The following is a 22,913-nucleotide window of genomic DNA, read 5'->3' on the forward strand; positions in this document are numbered from 1 at the left end:
CTTATACTCACTTGATCAAAGTAACTTCCCTCGTGATCAATTCTCAGGGCCAAGTGTCTGTCATTTATTCAGATACAAAATACTCTATCTGGGGCGAGAGAGATAGCACAGCAGATAAGGCCTTGCACGTAGTTGACCCAAGTTTGATTCCTAGCATCTCATATGGTCCCCCAAGCTCACCAGGAGTGATTCCTGAGTACAGAGTCAGGAGTAACCCCTGAGTACCACCGGATGAGGCAAAAAAAAAAAATGCTCTAACCACCAGGTCTACACTTGACTTTCAGTCAAGTTTAACCTCCCTTCAAACCAGAAATCGGATGACGCCAATGCATCAACAGTGTTTTCTAACCACCAAGCTTTATTTTCTAGAATATTCTCCTGGCAGAAGGGGTTATTTCCCAGTGAAAGGAAACCCCAATAAGAGGAAAACAGTGCTTCTGCCGCTGCTATATCCGGAGAGAAACTAGGACTTTTTTATCAATGATGTTGGCATCTAGGAATTGCCAGATAGTTGGCATCACATTGACAACCTTTATAGATGGCTGACCGAAGGTTTTGGTTTCCATCCAGATGTCTCTTAAAAAACAGAGTTTTAACCTGTTTGTCAGCAAACGTTCGTGATTTCCCAGAGGCAAAAGTGAGTACTTCAGAGGAAAAGAAGAACCCAGAATATAATCGACTAAGGAGGACAGGAAGAGCAGCTATTTGACAAAACTAGTCAAGCAACTAGTCAATTCTCTGTTCCAGGAATGGGTTACTGCCCGGGAGATTCATTAGAACATGGATCCAGCTCACAAGAGACTCATGTGCTTAAAGACCTCCACAATCCTCTTAAGGCTCTAGCCAGGACTGGCCACAGGACTCCAGTCAGATCTCTGCCTGGTGGGGCTGATGTGAATCTCAGTGTCCCACACGGACAGACCATTACGGCCAACCCACTTTGACTGGTCTCACCTGCCCTCTGGACACCGACAGTATCTCTCCGTATCATCAGGCCAAGCTGTAGATTTTTGTGAAGCCTGGCCTCAATCTGGTTTGCAATTTTGTATGTGTACCCCTCGTTGTGATTTAATACCCTGCCTTTCATCATCTCTCCTACCTCCATTTTCGTTCCCTCACGACTTCTTTTTTTTTTTTAATGCTATTTACAACTTCCTTAAGCCCAGAGCAGCATAGCGATCTTTCAGTGTCTCCACCGATATACCCCAATGATTTTTCTAACCCAGGTTTTTCTCTCCACTCTACTTAATTTATGTTTGAGCAAATAGGAACTTTAGATTGTTCCATTCAAGAGTATTTCGGGTTATCGCTTTTATCAAAGAGATCAGGGCATTGAAGGAGGCCCCTGCAAGGTACCTTTGTTTATTCTTTGGAGTGACTGGCTCGCTCTGCTCGCAAGAAGGCGGTGTGGATGTGGGCGTGCAAGCGCAGCGTTCTTGGATTGTGCCTCTCTGCTCTGCTGCCCTGTGTCAATGCCACTGGGCACGGGCAGAGAGAGCCTCGAGGAACCATTATGTGGACAGCAGCTGACTCAAACTCCTGGAGACAGAGAGGCAGATCCTAGGTCCTCCTCACCGAGGATCTGTTTCCTAGGAGCAGGACTGCGAGGGGCTGCTTCCTCTCAGTCTCCTCCCCTACATTCTTCCCTTCTTCCCAGAGCCGTGGAGAAGGTGTGCAGCATCTATCATGCATAAGCACAGGTTTTTTATTTTCGGGAGGGGGATCCTCCTGAAGAAGTGAGATGGGATAGGGACAGAAGCCAGGACAAGCCTAAATTTCTTGCTTTCTCTGGTGTGTGGCGTGAGAAGGATAGGGGAAGGAATTAGGACACAGCCAGCCGTGTTCAGGGCTTACTCCTAGCTCTGGACTCAGGAATCATTCCTGGTGGGGCTCAGGGGATCACGTGGAGTGCTGGAGATTGAACCCTGGTTGCCCACATGCAAGGCAAGCGCCCTACCTGTTGTGCTATTGTTTTGAGCCCACGGCTATATTTCAGGTTCCTCTTTTGGCCTTTTTCTAAGATCTCACATCTCCTCATTTCTAACTCCATTTTTTGTTGTTGTTTTTGTTTTTTTGTGTTTTGGGTCACACCTGGCAGTACTCAGGGGTTACTCCTAGCTCTTCACTCAGGAATTACTCCTGCAGTGCTCGGGGGACCATAATATGGGATGCTGGGAATTGAACCCGGGTTGGCTGCATGCAAGGCAAATGCCCTACCCACTATGCTATCACTCCAGCCCTTTAACTCCATTTGACCTTGGACTCTGGCTTCTCCTTTCATGACGGAATGTGTTCCAAGGGGGAAACAGCATCTCCAGAGAGACAGTTACCTGGCCTCATGAGCCTGGAGACCAGTAGCCAGAGGGCCAGCCCATCCCTCTGCTCCTGGAAATAAATCCCATTGTATTTGCATTTTAATTTTCCACATAAACAAAGGCCCAGAGTACTCGCTTGGGCAGCATCACTGGACGAATTTAATTAGAAATGAAAAGTTTATAGGGCCCTCTTTAATGCGATTAATGCTCAGTTAACATTTATCACATCCGTCGGCTGGAATCGCCTTTTCTAAGCAGCCATGGGCCATGAAATAAATTTCCTGCAACTTTTTCTTGTCCCCACCCTGGGAGGTCACCTCCTACGGAGTCCGTGCTGACCTCCAGGAATGACCTGATCCAGAGTCCAGGGCAAGCAGTGACCTTGGGTGCAGGGTGAGGATGGGGGTGGAAGAATGAGGATGACCATTATTTCTAGGGGAAGCTGGACCCAGGCCAGACTGGCTAAAAGGCTCCAGAGTCTCCATAACAAGGTACCCTCCCGCCAACACTTATACCTCGTCCATTTCTGTGGTTAAAAAATGAGCGGGGACTGGCCGTTGCCGGACTTCTCTGCCCCGACTTCTCTCCTGGCATCTTCCCTCTCCCTTCTCCTCTGTCCTGGGGGGTAAGGGGTGCTCTGTGGGGCGAGGCACTCTCTCCAGGCCCTGAGGATGGACATGGACGTGGGGATGGGAGACAGGATGTGTGGGTGGCAGGATGCGCTTCTCCTGACAGTAGAAAATCCCACCCCACCCCCACTGTGTCAGCTCAGGGGCAGCAGAGTGGAGCAGGGAACGTGACACCTCTATTGGTCCCTGGAGGAAGGATGGCCTTCCTTATCTTATCAAATGCTCTTTGCTCTTCAATTAGAGTCTGCCGAGATTAGCCTCCCAAGCCACTAGCTGGCCTGAGTCATGAGAAGAGAGAGGAGGCGTGAGAGGGACCCAAACTCCCAGCTGGATGAAAGAAGATCAATGGCCTGGCCTTTTTGTTTCCACCGAGGGGTGCATGCCTGTGAGCCCCCCCAGCAGACACAAACCAAACACCTGGGATCACCTCTCGTAGGACTGTTACCCCACCCACCCCACCCAACACCACCAGGGAAATGCACCTGTGTGCATGCACGCAGATGAAGGTGTGGGGGTGTATCTGCCAGGACCCCTGCTCACCAGCACCTCAGGACAACCCTAGCTCCCTCTCAGCAACACCCCCAAAGAGACCAACAATGACCGGCAGCTCTGCACTGGGGCCCTTTGGCTGGAAACCCTCTCCCCAGCTCCTCTTGGCAAGACTCCCACAAGCCACCTAGGCAGCATCCTGGGGCATAAACAGCAGAGCCACTGGAGCCCGGGTGAATACACACACACACACACACACACACACACACACACACACACACACACACACACACTCGCTCCCAAACAACCACACAGAGTCGCTGACACAGAGCCACCAACTCCAATACCTCATTCGGGCAGGTTACCGTCTTGTCCTGCACAGAATTAGGACAAAGGTTGTAGGAGAAGGAGTAGCAGGTGAGTGCTCACCCTGACCATCTCTGATCTGCCCACCAGCCCAGCAAATCCCCCCTCCTACCTCCAGGACCCCAAAAGGACCAGGGCCAGGCGCCCCAGAGTCTAGTCCCATGCCCATGCTCTGGGGTATGGCTGTTCGTGCTCCTGCCCTCTCACAGTCCTTCCTCTCTCTGGTTTCCTACCACAGTTCTCCTCCTGGCCTGCTGCCCTGCCTCTCAGCTCTCTGCTTCTCCTGCCAGCAGCTGCCCAACCTGTCTCGGGCTTCCTCTGCTCCTGGTGGAGTCCGGGCAAGGCTGGAGGCAGGCGGAGGAAGGCTGGTTCGTAGCAGAGCCCCTGGTGCAGGCTGCTCTCTCCTGCAGCACCCGGTGAGCCGGGACCTCCCAGGCTCTGGGTCTTTCTCCCATGCTCCCTCTTGCCAGGAGTCAGGCTAGTGACCTCACTGCCAGGCTGGCCGGCCTGGCAGTGAGCCACACGCCCACCACAGATGGCCACACACTCCCCGTCCTGACTTCTTCTCCCAAGCCTGTCTTTGCGTCTTTGCTCCTCCACCTACCTTCTCCCTCCGCCCTTCTCTCCTTTTCTCTTTCCTGCCCTCTGTGATTTCGTCAGTTACCCAGAGCCCTGGCTTCCCCCGGCTCCTACCATGTTCTGGCTGAGAGGAGTGGGATCCAGTCCCCAATTCAAGTGACTAGATTCCCTGCAACTTGCTCCCCGCAAAACCCCATCTAGACTGGCAGAAGTCTGAGACCATTCTAAGTCCCTTTTTCCTCCTCACTTCTTTTCTTCGTTTCTCTTTTTCAGTTATGGGCAGCACCCAGGGGTGCTCAGGGGCTACTCCCAAGCTCTGCGCTTAGGGATTGTCCTGGGCAGTGCCCGAGGGACCACGGGGTGCCTCTTGCATGCAAAGTGTGGACTCAGCATTTTGAGCTCTCTGCCAGCCCTCCATCACCTCTGTCCCTGCCCACTCGTCCTCCTTCCCTGTGGCTTCCCCTTTCCGTCTCTAAACACCCCTCTTTGCTGTGGAATAAACCCTCTCCCCTGGTGTCAGGGCGAGGAGTAGGGGAACTGTCTTAGTTATGTCCCGTTACATATGTCGGGGGCTGCGGACCACGTGATCCGGAGCTGAACCAGACTAAATGATGTGTTCTGTCACCTACCCAGAATTTTAAAAAGAGGAGAAAGCAGATTGTATGCCTTTTGTCTGGGGCTGCAAGCCCAGCTCACACCTCCCGTTCATCCGAAGCTCCTGGGAGGGCCTCTGTGGGTCTGAGCCACACGTGCCTCTCAGAGCCCATTTCTAGCCCGTCGGCCCTTTGGGGTACATCTGTCTCCCTCTGGTGTCCCTCCAACGGACCTGGCCTGTCTGGATGGCCAGCAACTCTACTTCTCCCTCTCCCTCTGGGGAAAACACAGAATCTCTTCTGATCAGGTTCTCTCTTGAAGCCGAGAGCCTGGGCCGGAAAGGCAGTGCGGTGGGCAGGGCACTTGCCTTGCACAGCACTGACCTGAGTTCAAACTCTGGCATCCCATATGGTTCCCTGCGGTGCCAGGGGTGATCCCAGAATTCAAAGTCAAGAGTAACAGCTGAGAACCAGCAGATGTGGCCCCGAAACAACAACCCAAACTTCCGGGAGCCTAGTTGTTTCTGAGGGTTGCTGAGGAGCTACAGGCCCAGCCTCTCCCTCCCCCACACCTTCCCAGCAACACGGTCTGCTCCTTCTGCAGCATCCAGGTCATTCTCCCCTTTTCCACACCCGGCATCTCCCCATGGAGCCTGGTCTCAGTCCTCTCCCAGCTAAGGGATCCTCCACCTGGTTCCTCCTGCCGTCCCCAGTGCCTGGCTTCTGGAGGGGAACTGGAGGCTGCCCTGGGACCAGCCCTGAGGTTCTGCTGCTGCTGACTGTGCCTCTGCTCCGCCTCCTGCTGGGGGGGGGTGCCCTACGGTGGGGGTGCGCTACCACAGGCAGAGCCCCTGAAGAAGAGCATCTTCTCGGTTGCTTACACTGTGAGTCCCTAATGAGTCCTGCCAACAGGGCTGACACGGGGCTCCCCGCAGAGGTGGCAGCCCTGTAGCCCAGCCCCTCTTCCTGGGGCTAACCCAAGTGCTACATGCAAATGAAAATGAAAGGGAAAGTTCGCTCCATTTGCCCATTTGATGAGATGCATAATCTTGAGTCCAATCTATTCTAGTGCCACTTTTCACAATAGCCTAGCTCCTACTGTTGACTGGTCTGCAGGGACCAAGGAGGAGGCATTCAGCCCCTATCTGTGATTGCAGATGTAATGTCCTGTGGGCACCCCTGCCTTTCACCCACCCCCACCCTTCATCTGAGCAGACACAAGCTGACTCACACCAGTCCTTATCACCCCACCGCGGATGGAATGGATGGAGCATTCCGTTTCTGTGCCTAGAAGCCATCACATATATTTAATGTTCAGAGCACCAGGAAAACAGATCCGTTCAGCCAGGGTGGGGAGGGGGGAACCTCTCAACCTGTAGTTGAGTGGTAGATGGGTAGACCTCAAGACAATTGAGTTTTTCTTTTCTTTTGACATTTTTGGGTGGCCACACCCAGTGATGCTCAGGGGTTACTCCTGGCTCTGCACTCAGGAAACACTCCTGGCAGTGCCTGGGGGACCATATGGGATGCCAGAGATTGAACCCAGGTCGGCGCTTAAGGCAAATGCCCTACCCACTGTACTATAGCTCAGGCCTGGAAATTACATTTTCTGCCTGTTCACACTGCACTGGTATTTGGAGACTGCTTACAAGAGCCATAGCACAGAGGGTAGGGTGCTTGCCTTTCACGAGGCTGACCCGGGTTCGATTCCTCCGTCCCTCTCAGAGACCCTGGCAAGCTACCGATAATATTCCGCCCGCACAGTAGAGCCTGGCAAGCTACCCGTGGCGTATTCAAAATGCCAAAAACAATAACAAGTCTCACAATGGAAACGTTACTGGTGCCCGCTCAAGCAAATCGATGAACAATGGGATGACAGTGCTACAGTACTACAAGAGCCCAGCTTCCCCCCTCATATTTGCCTGGAACCCTGAGCTCTCCATTAGACCAGGGGATCTGCATGAGCATAAGTACCCCTGTCACTGTGTCCCCTGCAGGAATTCCACGTTTGCCACCTCACTCAGAAAATGGGGTGCAGGTGTTGAAGGGAGTATTCAGGGGGTTCCACAGAATTCAGAGAACTGGTTTGCTCCCTTCACCTCATCCTTATAAAGAACAGGAAGTGAACCTGTTCTATAACACATACAGTCACATAAACTAATGTCATCTCAATTTTTAAAAATGAAACTAAGAGCAGCAAATGATAGAATAGGGAATTCTCCTCACAGGATGGGGTACAGCTCCTGGGAGCAGCCTAAGGGGCTCGAGGGCCTCAGGACACAGCAGAAGGGACAGAGTGGAGGCGTGGCTGGAGGTAGGCAGCGGAGAAGTGGGGAGCAGACAGTGGAGCTCTGGCTTGAGGGATTCTTCTGCTGGTCCTTGTGAGGCGAATGGGGAACAGGACCCCTATCCCACAGGGGCTTCTCCGGTATACCCTCTTCTAAAGCACGATGTTGGGGATGCTTGAGTCATCTTTTGCCCTGATTCCTACTGTTGTTTGCTCTTTCTATAGAAGCTGCGCTCTTCTTGTACACAAACCCTTAGCATCACCTGCACAAATACCCTATCCTGTGCTTGCAGAACAAGTCCGTTCTCCAACGGGTTCTCCATACCCGCAGACCACACAGCCCCTCACACGCCCCGGATCGACTTTAGACAGCAATCTTCACTATGTGCCAACATGCACACAAAGCCACGGCCGTGCCCAGCCTCACCCCCATGCCCTCCCCTACACTCCCTGCTCTAGGCACCCCTTGCGCCTTCTCTGGGGGCTGCTCTTGCTTGGTCCCATCTCCACTTGGCTAATTCCCCCTGTGGCCCCTGTATTGAACTGTTGTGTTGTCCATTTCCCTGTGACAAGGGCTCTGGTTACAGAGTTATTGATTGGTTTTCATGCAGACAGATGGGCCCTTCCCAAGCTCCCATCGAAATCAGGGGCTGTATGGGCTGATTGTTGCCTCTGAGGGTGTAGGATTGCACTGGAGACCACCCTGCCTGCAACCTCCTCTGCCCAGGCTGTGGACGGTAATAAATGGGGGCAGCCTGAGCGATAATAAAAGCAATCGAGTAGGTTACCTGTGCAGACACAAGATTTATGCCTCTTCATATTTGATGTGATTGTTTTATTGAGTTCTCAGAAGAGTTGGGACACTATTTACTTATTTATCCAAGGTTTCCCCTCCCCTTTCTTCTGCGTTACCCAAATCCACCTGGAGCTTTCATGAGCAACAGCCCTCTCCTGTCTCGCTTTCCCCAAGAGAATCTTCCTGAGGTAATACCTCAGGGCAACCAGCCATGGCTCGTTCCAGGCCAGCCAACAGGGAGCCAGTTAGACCAGTATGGTTGCTGGCCAAGAAGGCCAATCTGAAATCAGGGAACAAAATTGGGTTTTTCAGGAAGACAGTGTCAGCAACTCCTTTTAAGAAATAAGGAAACTGGGGCTGGGGCGATAGCACAGCGGGTAGGGCGTTTGCCTTGCACGCAGCCGACCCGGGTTCGATTCCCAGCATCCCATATGGTTCCCTGAGCATCGCCAGGAGTGATTCCTGAGTGCATGAGCCAGGAGTAACCCCTGTGCATCGCCAGGTGTGACCCAAAAAGCAAAAGAAAAAAAAAAAAAGAAACCAATGGCCATACCTCTGTTTTGCCTTGTGAAGACAGGACCAAAGAAGTAGCTGGTCCCTCTCTGAGAAGGATAGAGGAGCAAGGTTGATTAGATAACCACCTGGCAGGTTGGTCTGCTATTTATGATTTGGATTGCTAGGCTTAGGACCACAGAGACAAGTCCTCTATCTTCATTGGTCATATTTTCTCTATGCAGAATTTTTAGTTCACCAACTTGCCTTGGGTCTTTCCTATGAAGTCAAAAGTCTTGGGTCCCAAACAATGGCAGAGTTTGGAGCTATAGCAGATTAAGCTGTCCTCTCACTCAGAGTCAAGCCAAGCCTGATGCAATAATCCTATAGACCATGTTTCTGGACCCTGAATTTGAGTTCAGGTTCAGAGAATATAGCTTCCAGCCCTGAACATGTCTTCAACATTCCTCAGGGAGGATGAGTGTGACCCTGTCAGCTTACTGGGACCACTTGCAGGTCACCGTCATTCTAATGCCAAGCCTCTGATGAAGAACAAAGACCCATGAACAACAGGGTTGGGATTTTTTTTTAACACAGAACTGGGGGCACTTCTAGAAGCCACTGCTAGGAGAAAGTGCTCACTGGAGCCAGCAGGCCGGCAACACATGTGTGTGTGTGTGTGTGTGTGGCGGCAGATTCCTGAGAAACTGACTCTGGGAGAATGGACTCCAGAGATTAGGGGCAGGGTAGTTCTGATCCCCGAGAAAGCAAAACAGACAAACAGGGAGGAGAGCTCATCCCAAGACAGTTCCTTGAGTTCATCAGAAGCCCTAAATTCTCTGCAGTCTGTGCCTGTTCTTTATAGGACCTAAACTCTGTCCAGAGCAGCAACTAAACCTAAAGACTATCATGTACTCAGGAAAATCCTCCTGCCTGGCCCATTGCTTAGGGATATAATTACTTTCTCTCCCCTTCTTATAGTTCTCCCCCAGCCTGTCCACTCTCAAGCCACTTCCCAATCCCAGTGTGCCATCACAAATCACCTGTTTATAAACAGGTTCAACCTACAACCTAGAAGCTACAACCTGCAAACAAAAAACAGTTGATCACTCTGGGGATTGGAGCGGTAGTACAGCGGGTAAGATGGCTTGCCTTACCCGTGCGTGTCCAACCTGGGTTTGATCCGGGCGCCCCATAAGGTTCCCTGCGCACCGCTAGGAGTGATCTCTGCCAAGAGTAAGCTCCAAGCATCACAGGATGTGGCCCAAACCCTCTCCTCCACACCCAAAAGGAGTTGATCACTCTGTACTCAGCAACCAATCACCCAATATTGAGAATAAGTCATGTAAATTCCATGTGCTAAGCAACGAATGACATTCAACATGCTGAGTCAACCATCCAGGTTTTTGACAGTTGGTATGGGGTTGGAAGACCTCCTTGACTTACTCTATGTGAGGTTTCCCTATAAGGATTTCCCAAGGAAGGAGGTGGGTTGGATCTCTAAGTCTCTCTCACAAACCGGAGCCGAAAAAAGCCAAAGCCAGTTCTAACGCATGGAAATCAATTTTGTTTATGGCATATTTCGAGTGCAGCAGCAGCATCTGTTTTGGGGAGGAGGAGATAGAAAACCTGATTTGGCTCTGGAGGGTGTGATGTATAGACTGACTGTTTAGCCAGCTGCCCGGAAGCGCATGCCCTGACTCGCAGCAGTTATAAAATATCAACAGAGGAATACCTCACCACAGACCAAGCTCCAAACCCATGAGTAGCCCATTCCCCCAATGCATACACTTTCTGGCTCTGCCTATTGCACTGAGAATTTTACTCGTCCAGCTCCTGGCATCACCAGTGCCAGCAACACCCTGCCTTCAACAGTAGCATGCCAGGCTTTAAGGTGAAAGCCTCCGGGCTGGAGCGATAGCACAGCGGGTAGGGCGTTTGCCTTGCACTCGGCCGACCCAGGTTCGATTCCCAGCATCCCATATGGTCCCCTGAGCACCGCCAGGGGTGATTCCTGAGTGCAGAGCCAGGAGTAACTCCTGTGCCTTGCTGGGTGTGACCCAAAAAGAAAAAAAAAATAAGGTGAAAGCCTGTAGGGGAAACCTTCTCCCTTCTGAGTAAACACCAGTGAACAGGAACAGAGCCTGGGTGCTTCTCTAACTCAGCAGCAGATGGGAAAGTTTCTGGAACTCGTCCCAGCATAGAAGCTAAAGAGCTAGGTCAGGGGTGAAGGTATTTGCCTGGTATGTGACTGACCCCGGTTCAATCCTGGCACCACATCTGGTCAGTCCTGGTTTTCCAAGCCCTGCCAGAAGCAATCCCTGAGCACAGAGCCAGGAGTGAGCCCTGAGCACCACCTGGTGTGGCCCCAAAACAAAACAACAGAAAAAAAAAAAGGGAACAAGGAGGGATTCTGTCCCAAAGCAAAATCAAGAAAACCCTAATTGCTCCTTGTGGCAGAGCCAGCTAGAAAACTGACCTCCTGGCCCAGAAAACTGGCTGCCGGCACTGCTGGCGGCTTCCCCAGGCCTCTCCTCCCAACAACACCTGCCCACAGATGGCCACTGCGCCCCGGGAGGCCCCTCTGAGTGGAGTGGACTCTGCAGCTGTCCATGCTGCCTAGCTGCAGGGACTTCCTCCCACACCCACGCCCCTGGGGCTTGACTGCCTACTTTCTTCCAACTCTGGTTTACGCACCTCAAGATCTCTGGAGCCTGATCCTGAGACCACCCGTCCCCCTGCTCCCCTCGGCTTTTTAGACTAGGAGAATCCCCCAAACTTCTACCAGAGGCAGCTTCCCAAACCAGCTCTGTCAGCAAGGGGTGTATGTTGGGGAGAGGGAACACAGGGGTGCTAGACTCGGTAAGGGAGGGCTATCAAGCCTGCCTTAATTGCTCTGAGCCCTCTACCCATCAAACAAAGCAAATCACCTGAACGGACACTTCTTGTCTTACAAGTCCTCCCCTCCCCCCAGGGCATGCAAATGCTCTCAGCGACCGCAGTGACAGCAGCGGTTCCCCGAAACACTAGGCAGCCCATCCTCTGAGTCCCAGCACCCTGGTCCTCAGCAGGACCACTCTGCTCACCAGTTCCCACTCCCTCCAGGACCAGCGGCCAGTCCGGGCTCCCTGCTGTGGCTCCCACAGCCCTGCCCAGCCCCCTTCCCCTTGCTATCCACTTCCCCTACCTTTGCCCCAAGGCTGCCTGAGTCTCATCCACTGTTTTGTTTTGTTTTGTTTTTAAATGCAAAAGACTCACTCGGCTCCCCAGCACCGGGAACCTTTCTCCCGCTTGTAGGTAAAGAGTCTGAATGTCAAACTACTGCGCTCTCAATAGCAGGCTGGGTCTGGCCCAGGGAGCTGGAGGATTTTCGGAGGGTGTATAATTAGCTGATCAGTATTATGTTACCCTCTTCATAACTGAATAACCATTTTAATACAGATGGCACACACTGGGATAATTTCTGGGGTCGCCTCGCAGTGCGTTACTGCACGAGTGTGGCAGAGGGAATCTTCTTTAGCCAAGGTACATTCTACCAGCTAATTTTACCTGCTGTTCGCAGGATGATTTGGGATAATTCCACATCATTTGAAACAAAATCTTTTAAATAACTTGATGGGGGATGCCAGTTTCAAAAGAAAAGGCACTCTCTGAAATATTAGTTGTCCTAATAATGAGGCAACGAAGAAGGCAAAAAATAACAAGGGGACGAAACCCTCCTTGTTAGTGGGGGGATTTGCCTTAAAGTAGGAGCCAGGGGGCAAAGGCTGGCCAGGGTTGTTTAGCCAGGGCGGTGGGCAGGTCTCTGTGGAGATCGAGTCCAGCCTCGGTCCAGCACTTACTCCTCCTCCCCCTGCTGCCTGAGTGTTCGCCCCTGCACAGATGTGCAGGTTGTGCACTAGCGGGGGGGGGGGGGGGCCCAGGCGCAGAGCAGGCAGTCGAGTGGGTTCTCCCACCACAGCCCAGTGAGCTTGTGCTCCTCTAGGTCCAGCTCAGTTCAGCACGTGTCAACTGCAACTGCCTCAGCCTGTGCTGGGGGAACGAACTAGTCTAAGGGAGGAGGTAAGACACACGTCTGAAGTTCAGCCTCACTGGGGAGATGGGTCCCTCCCTGCTTGACACCCCAGTACTCTGCTCCCTGCCAAGTGCTGACTGTCAGTCGCTGTTTGCTCCCCGAGCCTGGATCCTTATGCTCACAGGCTGGAAATTCGTGCGGAGTTCGCGAGTGAGGTTTGGGTTCCCGGGAGGCTAGCTTTTGGCAGAGAGGGTGGGGGATCCAGGACAGTTGGCTGCCCCTGGGGAAGGGAGCATGCCATCAGAAAGGGAAGTCTGTTTGGAGGTGATGAATAGACACTGGTCATTTTCAAGTCTTCGGCTGTGGGCTGTGATTGTCTCTAGATACCGAGGCGCGTAATCTTGGAGTCTTAATTACCACAAACACTTGGATTCATTTCCAGGACGCCAGCGGGAGAAGCCTGGCGGGGAATACCCGGCCCGAAGCTGAAGACGCCCTCTCTCTCTCTCTCTCTCTCTCTCTCTCTCTCTCTCTCTCTTTCTCCCCTCTCCCCAGAACCCCTCTCTGCAGTAGCCCAAAGAACTTGGAGAGGGGAGCAGGGAGGAAGGCTGGAGGCTGGAGAAAGACTCCAGAGACAGCTCTGCAGGCAGGAGCTGGAGTTTGGCCTGGACCCCCCGTGGGTCCAGGCAGCTTGCTTACCTGTTGATGGAGGAGACGCTGGGCACTGTGTCATTGTCGCAGATGCCCTCTGCTAGGAGCCGGTCTCGGATCTCCCAGGCGAACATAGTTGGGTTCTGGCGCTTGTATTCGGCAATCTTGTCCACCACTTTGGGCGTTGCCACCTTGGGCTTAGAGCCTCCGATCACTCCAGGCTTGATGCTGCCCGTCTCGTAGTACCTGCGCCAGAAGGCCGGCAGTGTCAGTGTCAGCGGGGAAGCAGGCGGTGGCGCGGGCGGGGACAGGGGCCCACGCTCCCCAACGGAGGCAGCAGCACAGGGGGGATGGCTCAGCGTGACTAAGTGGCTAAACTGGCATCCAGGGGGGTGCTTGGCCAGGGCGGAGGGACTTGTGGCTGGTGCATGAGGGGGAGGAAGGTAAGAGTGCCCCTCTCTTGGCTGTAATAGGTTCCCTTGGAAGGGCAAGTCCCCGTCTTACTTAGGCAGGGCAGGAGACCCCCCCCCTTCAACTGATCAGGGCTGAAGCCACCCCAGGGTGCCTGAAGAACGTCTTCACACTCCCCAACACTGACTTTCATCACTCCCCCCAACCCATTTTGTTTCGTTCCATTCATCCCCGTGAAGTCGGCCAGAAGAGACACCCCACCCTCTCTGGAGAAGGGAATGTGGCTGCGCCCCAGCCCACACCCAGGAGGAAGTCTGACTCTGGGGCTCTTTGAACCAGTTCTCCCCAGTGAGTGAAGATCTCACTTGTCCCCAGTCCCCTAGTTTGGAGCCAACTACCCCAGCGAGAGGCCCCCATCAACTTGCTGAGGCGGAGGAGGCAGGGCCCCCCCAGGGGCAGCTCCGAGGCCCTCACCTGCCCAGGATTTTGCTGACACAGCCGTGGCTGACCCGCAGCTGCCTAGAGATGTCGCAGGGTCGCACGCCCTGGTGGGCCAGCTCCACGATGCGCTGCCTCACCACGTCGGGCAGGGGCCGGCCGTTCACAAACACCCCCCCGAGCTGATTCACACCCCCGTGCCCTGCTGGGGAGAGACAAGAAAAAAACACAACACCCCCCACACAGCAGAGACCGGCCATTAGTCAGGGTCGGAGGCCCGGGACGTGCGAAGAGCAGGCAGGGTGGTCAGGCAACGCGGGGGAAACCAGGGACCTCGGGCAGCGCAGCTCCGGCGCCCAGGACTGGGGGTGGGAACCGCGCTCCCCACCCGACACTCGGATGCCGCTTGAAGCCGACTGGCCACAGCACTGGGGGAGGATGAGGCAGGCTCAAGACCAGTGTAAAGCGAGGCAGAGAGCCGGGGAAAGAACGGGGAAGCAGGCTGGGAGGAAAGGGGGAAAAAGGAGGAGGAAAACAGCAAAGGGGAAGTTATGCCAGCAGCAAAGAAAGTAGGAAAGAGGAAAGGAAGGTCCTGGCAGGCGCCGGAGCCGGCCGAACCGCAGGCCAGAGCGAGCAGTCGGTGGGTGCGGTGCGAGGACTTGGGAGAAGGAGGATTTGGGGGAGGGGGTTCTAGGCGGACTGATTCTGCACACAAGGGCTAAGTGGCTGATATTCCCCCACTTTGGCCCTCTACCTCTTTTCTTGTATTTATTTGTAACCAGAACGGAAGTTTCCCTATGACTATGCCTAGTTTTTGTTTTCCTATTTTTTTTAAAAAAAAATTAAAATCAGTTCTTTGTTTTCTCTATCTTTGGATATTTGGGGGATCCTATAAACCCTCGCCCCCCCTTCTTCCTGTCAAAGCTGAAAGAAAGTGGGCTGCAGAAAAACGCTGGACTCCATCGGGCTGGACACCGACCAGCAGCGGAGCAAACAGCTAGCCCGGCCGGCTACTCCCGCACTCCTGTCCGCTGCGGTGCGCCCGGCTCACCTCACCCCACACCCGCCTCGCCCAGGTGTCTGGGTACAGTCGCCCAGCCGGGCTAAGAGCTCCAGGACACCCTGCGCAGGCAGCACGAGCCGGCGGCATGTCTCCGACCTCTTCTTGAGCGCGCCGCGGCCTCGCTGGAAACCGCCCGGCAAGGGCATGCGTGGGCTTTGGCGGCCAGGAAGCAGGCGCGGGGTTTCAGCCCGACTCCCGCGCGGGCTCCCCAACGCTACGCTGCCTTGCACCACATTCTCCCCGGCCTACAATGGTCTAGAAATCCTGCACCCAGAGCGATTCCGCCGACGCGGCGTTTACGAAGCCTTCTCCCGCGCAGCGCTCCAGCAGCTGAGCCAGGCCCGAGCCGGCCGACAACCTGCAGCCCTAGCCTGACCGGATGCGGGCGACTTTCGGAGAAAGCGGGAACCTCCGCATCCAGCAGCTCCTTGCTCGCCGGCACCCCCCTGGGGGTACCGAGAACAAGGCCTGATTGGGAAACCCCCAGGGTGAGACCTCTGATCTGAGGCCAGGAAGGGAGGCTACCTCTAATTTTGCGCCCTATTCTGGCTAGTGTCCCTAGCTCTAGCCCGGCCACACACACACACACACACACACACACACACACACACACACACACCTCCAAACCCCCAACCATCAATAATTTAGGCCCCGGGAGAACTCGCGTTACCAGTCTGAAAAGGCGGCAGCTGCGGGCAGATTAAAGATGAATAATTCAGCCTCCCCGGGCTCCTGGCCCGGCCCCTCGTCCCCAATCTATGGGATGGGCACAGGAAGGGGGCCCGGCGCGGGTCCAGGCTGGGGGCCGGCCGGGCGCTGAGTCGGGCCTGGAATGCGCCGCTGCAGCCGGCGGCGGCGGCGCAGACTCGCGCTGCGACTGGAGCTGGACCGCCGCCCCCGGCCGGCCTCGCGTCCCCGCTCTCTCTCGGCTCCTAGCACCTTCCGCTCGCCAGCCTTCCCTTTGGGATTCAAAATGACAACCAGGACTGCGGGAGCTTGGAGAGTGCGCCCCGGAAGCAGCAGAAGAGGAAGGTGAAGCCGCTGCGGCAGCGGGCTGCGCGGCGCGCGGTCGGTCTCCGGGAGGACGGAGAGGGGACCTGGTTCCACTCCTGGCGGAGATGGGCCGGAATGAGCCGGGTCTCAGCACCCGAGACCCGCCGCCCCCTGAGGCCCCGCATTCTCCGGCTTGGAAACGATTCAGGGAAATAGATTTTATCCCAAAAGTATTTTGTAAAGCTTTCCCCTGTGATGCTACATGCATGCTTAGAGAGAAACAGCTCTCCACCACCCAGGCATTCTTGTCTGAAGCACAGGTCTAAGCCAGGTCTAAAAAGTTTTCCCTGTGAAAAGTTACAAATCATACTTAATTATTAATCTCAGGAGGAGAAGTTTTCCATTTATCTTTCAAAAAAAAAAAAACCCTGCATTTTTCCCCCTTCAGAATTGCTCTTCAAGCTAAAGATACATGACAGGCATTAAATAAATTCAAATTTCATTAAAACAAGTCTTCCTTTTCCAATATTTTCATTAATTTTCTTTCCACTCCCCCCTCTCTCTCTGTCTGTCTCTCTCTCTCCTCCTCTCTCCTAAAACCTTTCTGTTTTCTTGTCTTTGCTTCCCCTTGTTTTTATTTCTCTCTCCTTTCTGGCCTTCCTTTTGTTCTTTCCCTCACCCCTCTCTTTTGCTTGTCCCATCCCTGACCCGCTCTCAGGCTGGACCAGCCTCACCAGGGAGTGAGAGGCACATAAGCAGCCGGCAAAATTAGAAGGGAGCTCTGCGGCCCAGAAGACCCCTCCAGAAGCCCCTTTCACTCTTGCTGACTTGGATTTCTCCTCGGAACCCCTTTGTTTTTGGATCACCTCCTGGAGAGAGGTGCATAAAGATGACCACCACGTCCTGCCAATCTCAGACTTCCAACTCAGGAAGAGAAGGGGAAGGAGAGGGCTGGGAGATGGAAAAAGAAAAGAAGCGGCAGGATTTCAAACCAGCCCCTAAGAAGCCTTGGTTGGGCTGGAGGCTCTGGAAATCCTGGGAGCCAGGGTCAAAAGAGGGCACCCCACCCCCATACTTTTCTGCTTGATTGTTCTCCCTGGGAGGCTGATGGAGCTGGGGGTCTCCTCCTGGACAACCCCAACGGAACTTTGAGAAGGGTCGAGACGAGGATAGGGAGGAGGGAGTGAGGGAAGACAGACAACACGACCCACACAGCCTCCTGAAAACTGCCACAGTTAGTCCTGCAAGGGGGAGAGGGGTGGGGGCAGAGGGTGGCCAGGAATGGGGTGGCTGGAGTGGGAGCGTGGAGGTGTATGTGCGTGGGTCCCCAAGTCCGGAGAAGGTGGAAGGGAGGAAGGTGGTGATGTCAGCAGGGAAGGTAAAGAGGCAGGTAGGAGAAGTCTGGTGACAGGCGGCAGAGAAAGAGAAAGGGGAGGTTTGAGAACGCTGCGAAGGAGGAAGAACGAAGTAGGTGGAGGGGAAGCGGTGAGGCAGTAGCCTCCACCGTGGGACTTGAACGCGGGGGGCCAGGGCCGCGAGGGGGAGGGCACGCGGTGGGGACGCGGAGCCCTGAGCAGGGCCAGGAGCCGGGCGCCGGTACTCACGGTGCATCGCGGAGAAAGGATCTGCCTTGCAGTGCATATCCATGGGGATGCAGAGGAGCGGGAGCAGCGCGGCCGCCGCCGCCGTGTCGCCTCTCAAACTCAACTTCAGGACTTGAGGGGGAAAGGGAGGGACGGTGGGAGGGGGGTATGAGCGGGCGCCCGTCCGCGGCGGAGCACGCAGGGGCTGGGGGCGCGGCTCTCCCCGCGGGATCCTCCCCGGCCGGCGGGAGCTCGACAGGCGCCGCGAACGCAACTTCCCACCGTCGGGGCGCGGGGCTGGGCAGTCAGCAGAACGGCCCCGGGGTGGCGGGTGGGGCCGGAGGGTTCTGGGGGCGCATGGCGCACGCCGCGGCTGCGGCCGGGGCTGAGGCTGGACTGGGGGGGTTGCGAAGGCGGCTCGCTCAGCTCCCCGGGAACCCGGGCATCCGAGAGGCGGCGGGCGCGGAGAGCGCGGAGCAGGGGCGGCCCGAGGGCGCTGGGCCGGGGCGCCGGGTCGCTCCAAGTGCCGGCGAGTTGGCGAAGTTGGCAGAGAAGTAGCAATCCTCGGGATGTCCGAGCGGGCGCCTCCGCGAGGGGAGAGCGCGGCCGGGCCCCCGCCCCCGGAAAAGGCAGGCGCGCGCCGCCGCGGCCCTGGGCCGGGAGGGAGGGAGCGAGCCGAGCGACGCAGGCGGCAGCGGGCCGGCCCCAGGTGGGTTGCGGCTGCGAGAAGACTCGGCCGGAGACTGGAGCTTCGGCGCCCGGTGTGTGTCTCTCTAAAAGCTGCAAAGCCCCCTCCAGACCCCCTCCCCCTCCCCGCGCTGGGAGATGGATGACTTGTCAGACAAAGGCAATAGATTCCACCACTCTGTGATTCGCCAGCGCCGGAGCCCCGAGCTTCGGCGAGGAGGGCCCCGCGCCTGTCACTCCGGTGCTGGCGAGGGGAGGGCCGGGAGGGGGGATCGGGAGGGAGGGAGCGGCAGGAGAAGGAAGAGGGAGGGAGGGGAGAGGGCCGAGGGGGGAGGGGGGAAGGGGAGCCCCGGATTAAAACTACGCTGAGAAACGAAACTCGCCGATAAGATAAACGTTAGATAAGGATAAAGAGCGACAGAGCTAATGAATATTCAGGCAACCGCTCGGGGCCGCAAAGCAGCACCGCGCGCCCGCCCGAGCCGGACTCCGAGTGGCCCACTCACCCAACCCCGCGCTCCGGCGGCCCGTGCCGGCCTGGGCCAGGAGGTCGAGAGCCCGGTGGGCATCTCCAGTCTTACAGAACCCCCGCTCCAACTCTCAGCTCTGAGTTCCCTTCCGTTCCTTCCTGATCCTTCCTTCCTCTTTCTGGTCCTTCCCTTTCGTCTGTCCCTCCAGAGGTCCCTTCCCATCCTGTGCTCCCCCCCCCCCCTGATTCTCATTCCGGGGCAAAGTGCCCCGCTGTGGTGTCTGCTCTCCCGTCCCACGCGAGGCTGCATGTTGGGCTTTCTTCGTTCCCTTGCTCAGTGGGGCTGGGCCACCTGGAACGCTTGGTACAGACTCCGGTGAGGACGCACCTGCCTCTGTGAGACCCAAAGGACGCCGGGAGAGCGCAGGGACTTGACTCCTGGACCCTCGTGTCGGAGAGAGAGGGGCTTGGGGAGGGAGAGCGTGCAGAGGCGCCCGCTGTCGACAGAGGATGCGGGAGCCAGCGCTGCCCGGTTGGGGAGAAGAGACTGCGATCGCGGCCGAGCGCCGCCCGTCGCCCGCTCAGCATCCGGAGCCGCGCAGACCGCGCGCTCGGCCCCGCTCCTGCCGGAGCCGCCGGCCCAGCCAGCCTCCCCGACCCTCGCCCGCTCGCTCCCGCTGTCTCGCCCGCGCGGGTCCGTTCGCACGGCACCAGGCAGGAGAAGCCCTTTGTCTCCTAACTGGTTAAGTACAGAATATCCGGGAGATCTTTATGAAATATTTTCCCTCATCTCATAAATCATCTTGGCACTTCAGCTGATGTTTTAACTCTCCCTCCTCCCTCCCCCGCTTGCCTAGGTCTGCGAAAGGGCGGCTCAGGGAAGTCGGCGCTGCGCACTTGCCGCCGGGGCTCTCCGCGCCTCGGGACCCTGCGCTCAGACACCCTGGTCGGGACTAGCGCCGCTGTCCCTCTGACCAGAACCCAGAGCTAGGAGAGGGGCCACATCCGCCCAGTTCAGCCAGAAAAAAGGCTCCTGGGGCCTCTCGAGCCGGGGTTTTCAGAGTGCCCTTACTCCTCCTCGGTGGTGCTGGGGCCGGGCTCAATCTGACCGGGTTTCTGAGTTCCCCCTCTTCAGGGGCTTTGCTGGGATCCCGGCATTTGCCCCTCTTCCTGGATCCTCCAGAACCTCAGCTCCACCTGCAGAGTAATTTCTGGGAGGAAAAAAACCCACCCCTCCCGCCTCTCCGTCCCAGCAGCCACCCCACCCCACCCCTTCCTTTAGGCGCCAGAGCTGGTTCCCCTGCGCAGGAGGTTGAAGGCACAGCGTCCAGCCCCGAAAGGTCAGTTCCTTCCTCTGGAGACCTGCAGATGGCGCTCTCGGGTTTGCTTTGGCCTCACAACCCCACGAACACGCACTAACTTGGTGTGGGAAGCGGAAAAGGAAAGCAGAATCGCGCACCTAAAAGGAACAGTTTCCTGGGTTTGGGGAGCAGGAAGCTCACAGGTGGTGGTAGAACAATCTCCAGCTTCCTCCAGGCAGGCCTTAACGGCAGAATTGGGGAGGAGAGAGGCGCTGCCGAGCTGAGAATGCAAGGCGTCCTTAGCTCTAGGTCCCTAATACAGGACCAGGAAGTTAAGTCTTGGGGAGTCTACACTAGAGGAGAAACAGGACTGTGGGAGAAACCCCCTCCACCAAGACTCAGTAGACGTTTCTAGAATCAGATAGACATGCCTCTGTGTTAGACCTACTGCAGGCAAGGACTGCAGATATGTCCAAGATCAGGCAATGAGGACTTCTCACATTTTGTAAAGGGAGACCTAAAGTGTACTGGATGCTGTAGTCACACAGGAATTCTTTCATGTATTCCCTTAGGATCCCTCCAGGATCCAACTCCCAGAGAGCCCCTGAAAGGAGGATTCACCTCCCCACCCCACTTCTGGAACTTTTTCTCCAGCCCAGCAGTATCTGGATTGCCTCTCCCCGACTCCCCCCTGCCCCTGCAAGGCTAACTGCTGGCAGCTTCCTCCTGGGCTTCAGCCAGTCTCTGGGTTTAGAAAGTCCTGGATTGGAGCATCAGGAGACCTTACTCACTCGTCTGGCTCTGCATCTCCTGGGCTCAGCACTCGGGACTGCCCTACAGGCGTCTCTGCTCTCTGGCTGTTCCCAGGTGCCCCTTTCCCATTCTCTCCTTTTTAAAATTTCTTCTATAGAGTCTAGTAGTGGATAAAAAAAAAAGCAAAAAGCAAGAAGGGGAAAGGGGGTCGAAAGGAGAAGAAAGAGAAAGAGAAAGAAAGAAAACAACCCAACCCCAAACACAACCCGGGCTCCGACCTGTCAGGGTTGGTTGCTTTTCCCAACTGCCTCTAAATGAACCTTTTCTCTCTAGTGTTTTCAAAGCGGCCCTTCCACCCCCCAACCTAGGGGCATTTACACTTCAAACAAGGCACCCGCCTCCCTGCGGAAATTTAAAGGCAAATAAACTTTTGGGGAGTTGCTCTGATACCCATTGCAGGATTTGCTTCATTAGCCACCTCTGTGCATCTGATCTGCCCAATAAATCTTCCTTGTGGATCTCGGGGCCTTCCGCCTTCTCTGCTCCCTTCCCTGTGAGGCTCGCCCCAGCGTCCACTGCACTCCGCCCCGTTGCCTCCTTTCTTGGTTAGTGAGCTGCAGCCTCCTGGACCTCCAGTTGCCTAGACTGAGCTTGGTCTATCCCAGGATGGGGGCCTGGAGGTGGAGGGTCTCCAACCCCCCTCCTCAAGTACATACACACACACACACACACACACACACACACACACACACATCCATAGCTACTCTAAGTAACTCAAGCTTCTTCTCCCTGAACCACAGCTCCGGATGGCTCTGAGGGCAGACTGCTGTAGGGGCGTGTGGTAGGGACCCCGACTGACACTCTGCTTTGCACCTAGTCCCTTTCTGGGGGCCTCCTGCTCAGGCTCCCCACTCCCTGGCCCAGCCTGAGCCACAAGAGGAAAAGGTGTGGCCGTGCCCCTCTGCAGGCAGAGCTCAGCCTTCTGACAGGGGACCTGAACTGGAATAGTTTGGGGAGGGCAGCTGGGGTGGAAGGGGGGGGTGGAAGAGGCTTCTAGAACACCCCAGCTGTGCCCCTCCCCAGTGGCCCCGCCTTCCTCCTTTCACCTCCTGGGGCGCAGGGAGGGGAGCCAGGCCCGAGCTGTGAGGGAGGGGATTAGAAATTCCGAAATTAAATGTATCTCCCTAGGAAATGCTTCCCACAGCGCGGACCAAATTAAACGCATTAAAGTTCGGGGGGCGGGGTGGTTAAAGCTGTTTGAATCAAGTGGGGAAGCGCTGGTCCGAAGGGAAGAAAAGCAAAAAAAAAAAAAAAAAAAAAAACAACGGAGGACGAGGAGAAGGAGGAGAGCGCGGGGAGAGCAGCTGCTCCAGCGTGCGCTCCCTTCCTGATTCGGTCCCATTTCGGAAATCACCACCACGAGAAAGAAAAGTTGTGCGGAAGATCCAAGGCCGGATCCGCCACCTTGAGCCATTCACTGCCGGGGTCCTGGTGCCCCAGGCACAAACTAGGGCTGTCAGCTGTCGGCCAGTGGTGGTGTTCCCCGGCTCCTTCTCCTGCTCGGCCGGCCAGGCCTGCTCCACGCCTGGCCCTTCCCCTCCGCCTCCCAGTCCCTCCCGGCCCCTCCCCCTCCCAAGCCCTCTGGTCACGTTGGAGGATGGTGGTTTTTTTTTTTTTTTTGGAAGAGCTTCTGGTACAATATGGAGCACCATGGGCTGCAATTTCACACTCCACGGCACATTCCCCCTAAAGCTACTTTCTTTTTTTTTTTCCATCTAAGACCCCCTAATTTCTGCTTCCTCGGTCTCTCTCTGGCTCCCTCCCTCTCCCTCCTGCTCTCACTCCTCTTTCCTCCCTCCCCCGCTTTTGTTCCCAATATTTGGGCTCCCTGCTTGAAGCCCCGGGGCCGGCTGCAGGCTGCCCCGCCTGCTTAGTCTGTTGCTCCTGCGGAGGTGGCTCGCACGTGCGGTGCCTTTATCCTCCGCGCCCCACCCCCCTGAACC

General features: G+C 55.8%; 1 protein-coding gene across 4 annotated transcripts in view; it reads right to left on the reverse strand.

Moving 5' to 3' along the window:
• The window catches only part of PAX2 (paired box 2), a 92,689-nt gene that overhangs the window by 64,506 nt on the left and 5,270 nt on the right, over positions 1-22,913 (reverse strand). For 3 of the 4 annotated variants that reach the window (XM_055119057.1, XM_055119060.1, XM_055119056.1), the window contains exons 2-4: positions 17,722-17,832; positions 14,098-14,263; positions 13,261-13,458 (exon numbers count right to left, since the gene is read on the reverse strand). In XM_055119057.1, coding sequence (XP_054975032.1) covers positions 13,261-13,458; positions 14,098-14,263; positions 17,722-17,832 — 475 coding nt within the window. Of the gene's footprint in view, positions 1-13,260; positions 13,459-14,097; positions 14,264-17,721; positions 17,833-18,893; positions 19,013-22,913 lie in introns of those variants that run through there. The other variant, XM_055119059.1, reaches the window with a different exon arrangement.

Source organism: Sorex araneus, chromosome 11 (genome assembly GCF_027595985.1).
Source record: "Sorex araneus isolate mSorAra2 chromosome 11, mSorAra2.pri, whole genome shotgun sequence".
In the NCBI taxonomy this organism is placed as follows: domain Eukaryota; kingdom Metazoa; phylum Chordata; class Mammalia; order Eulipotyphla; family Soricidae; genus Sorex; species Sorex araneus.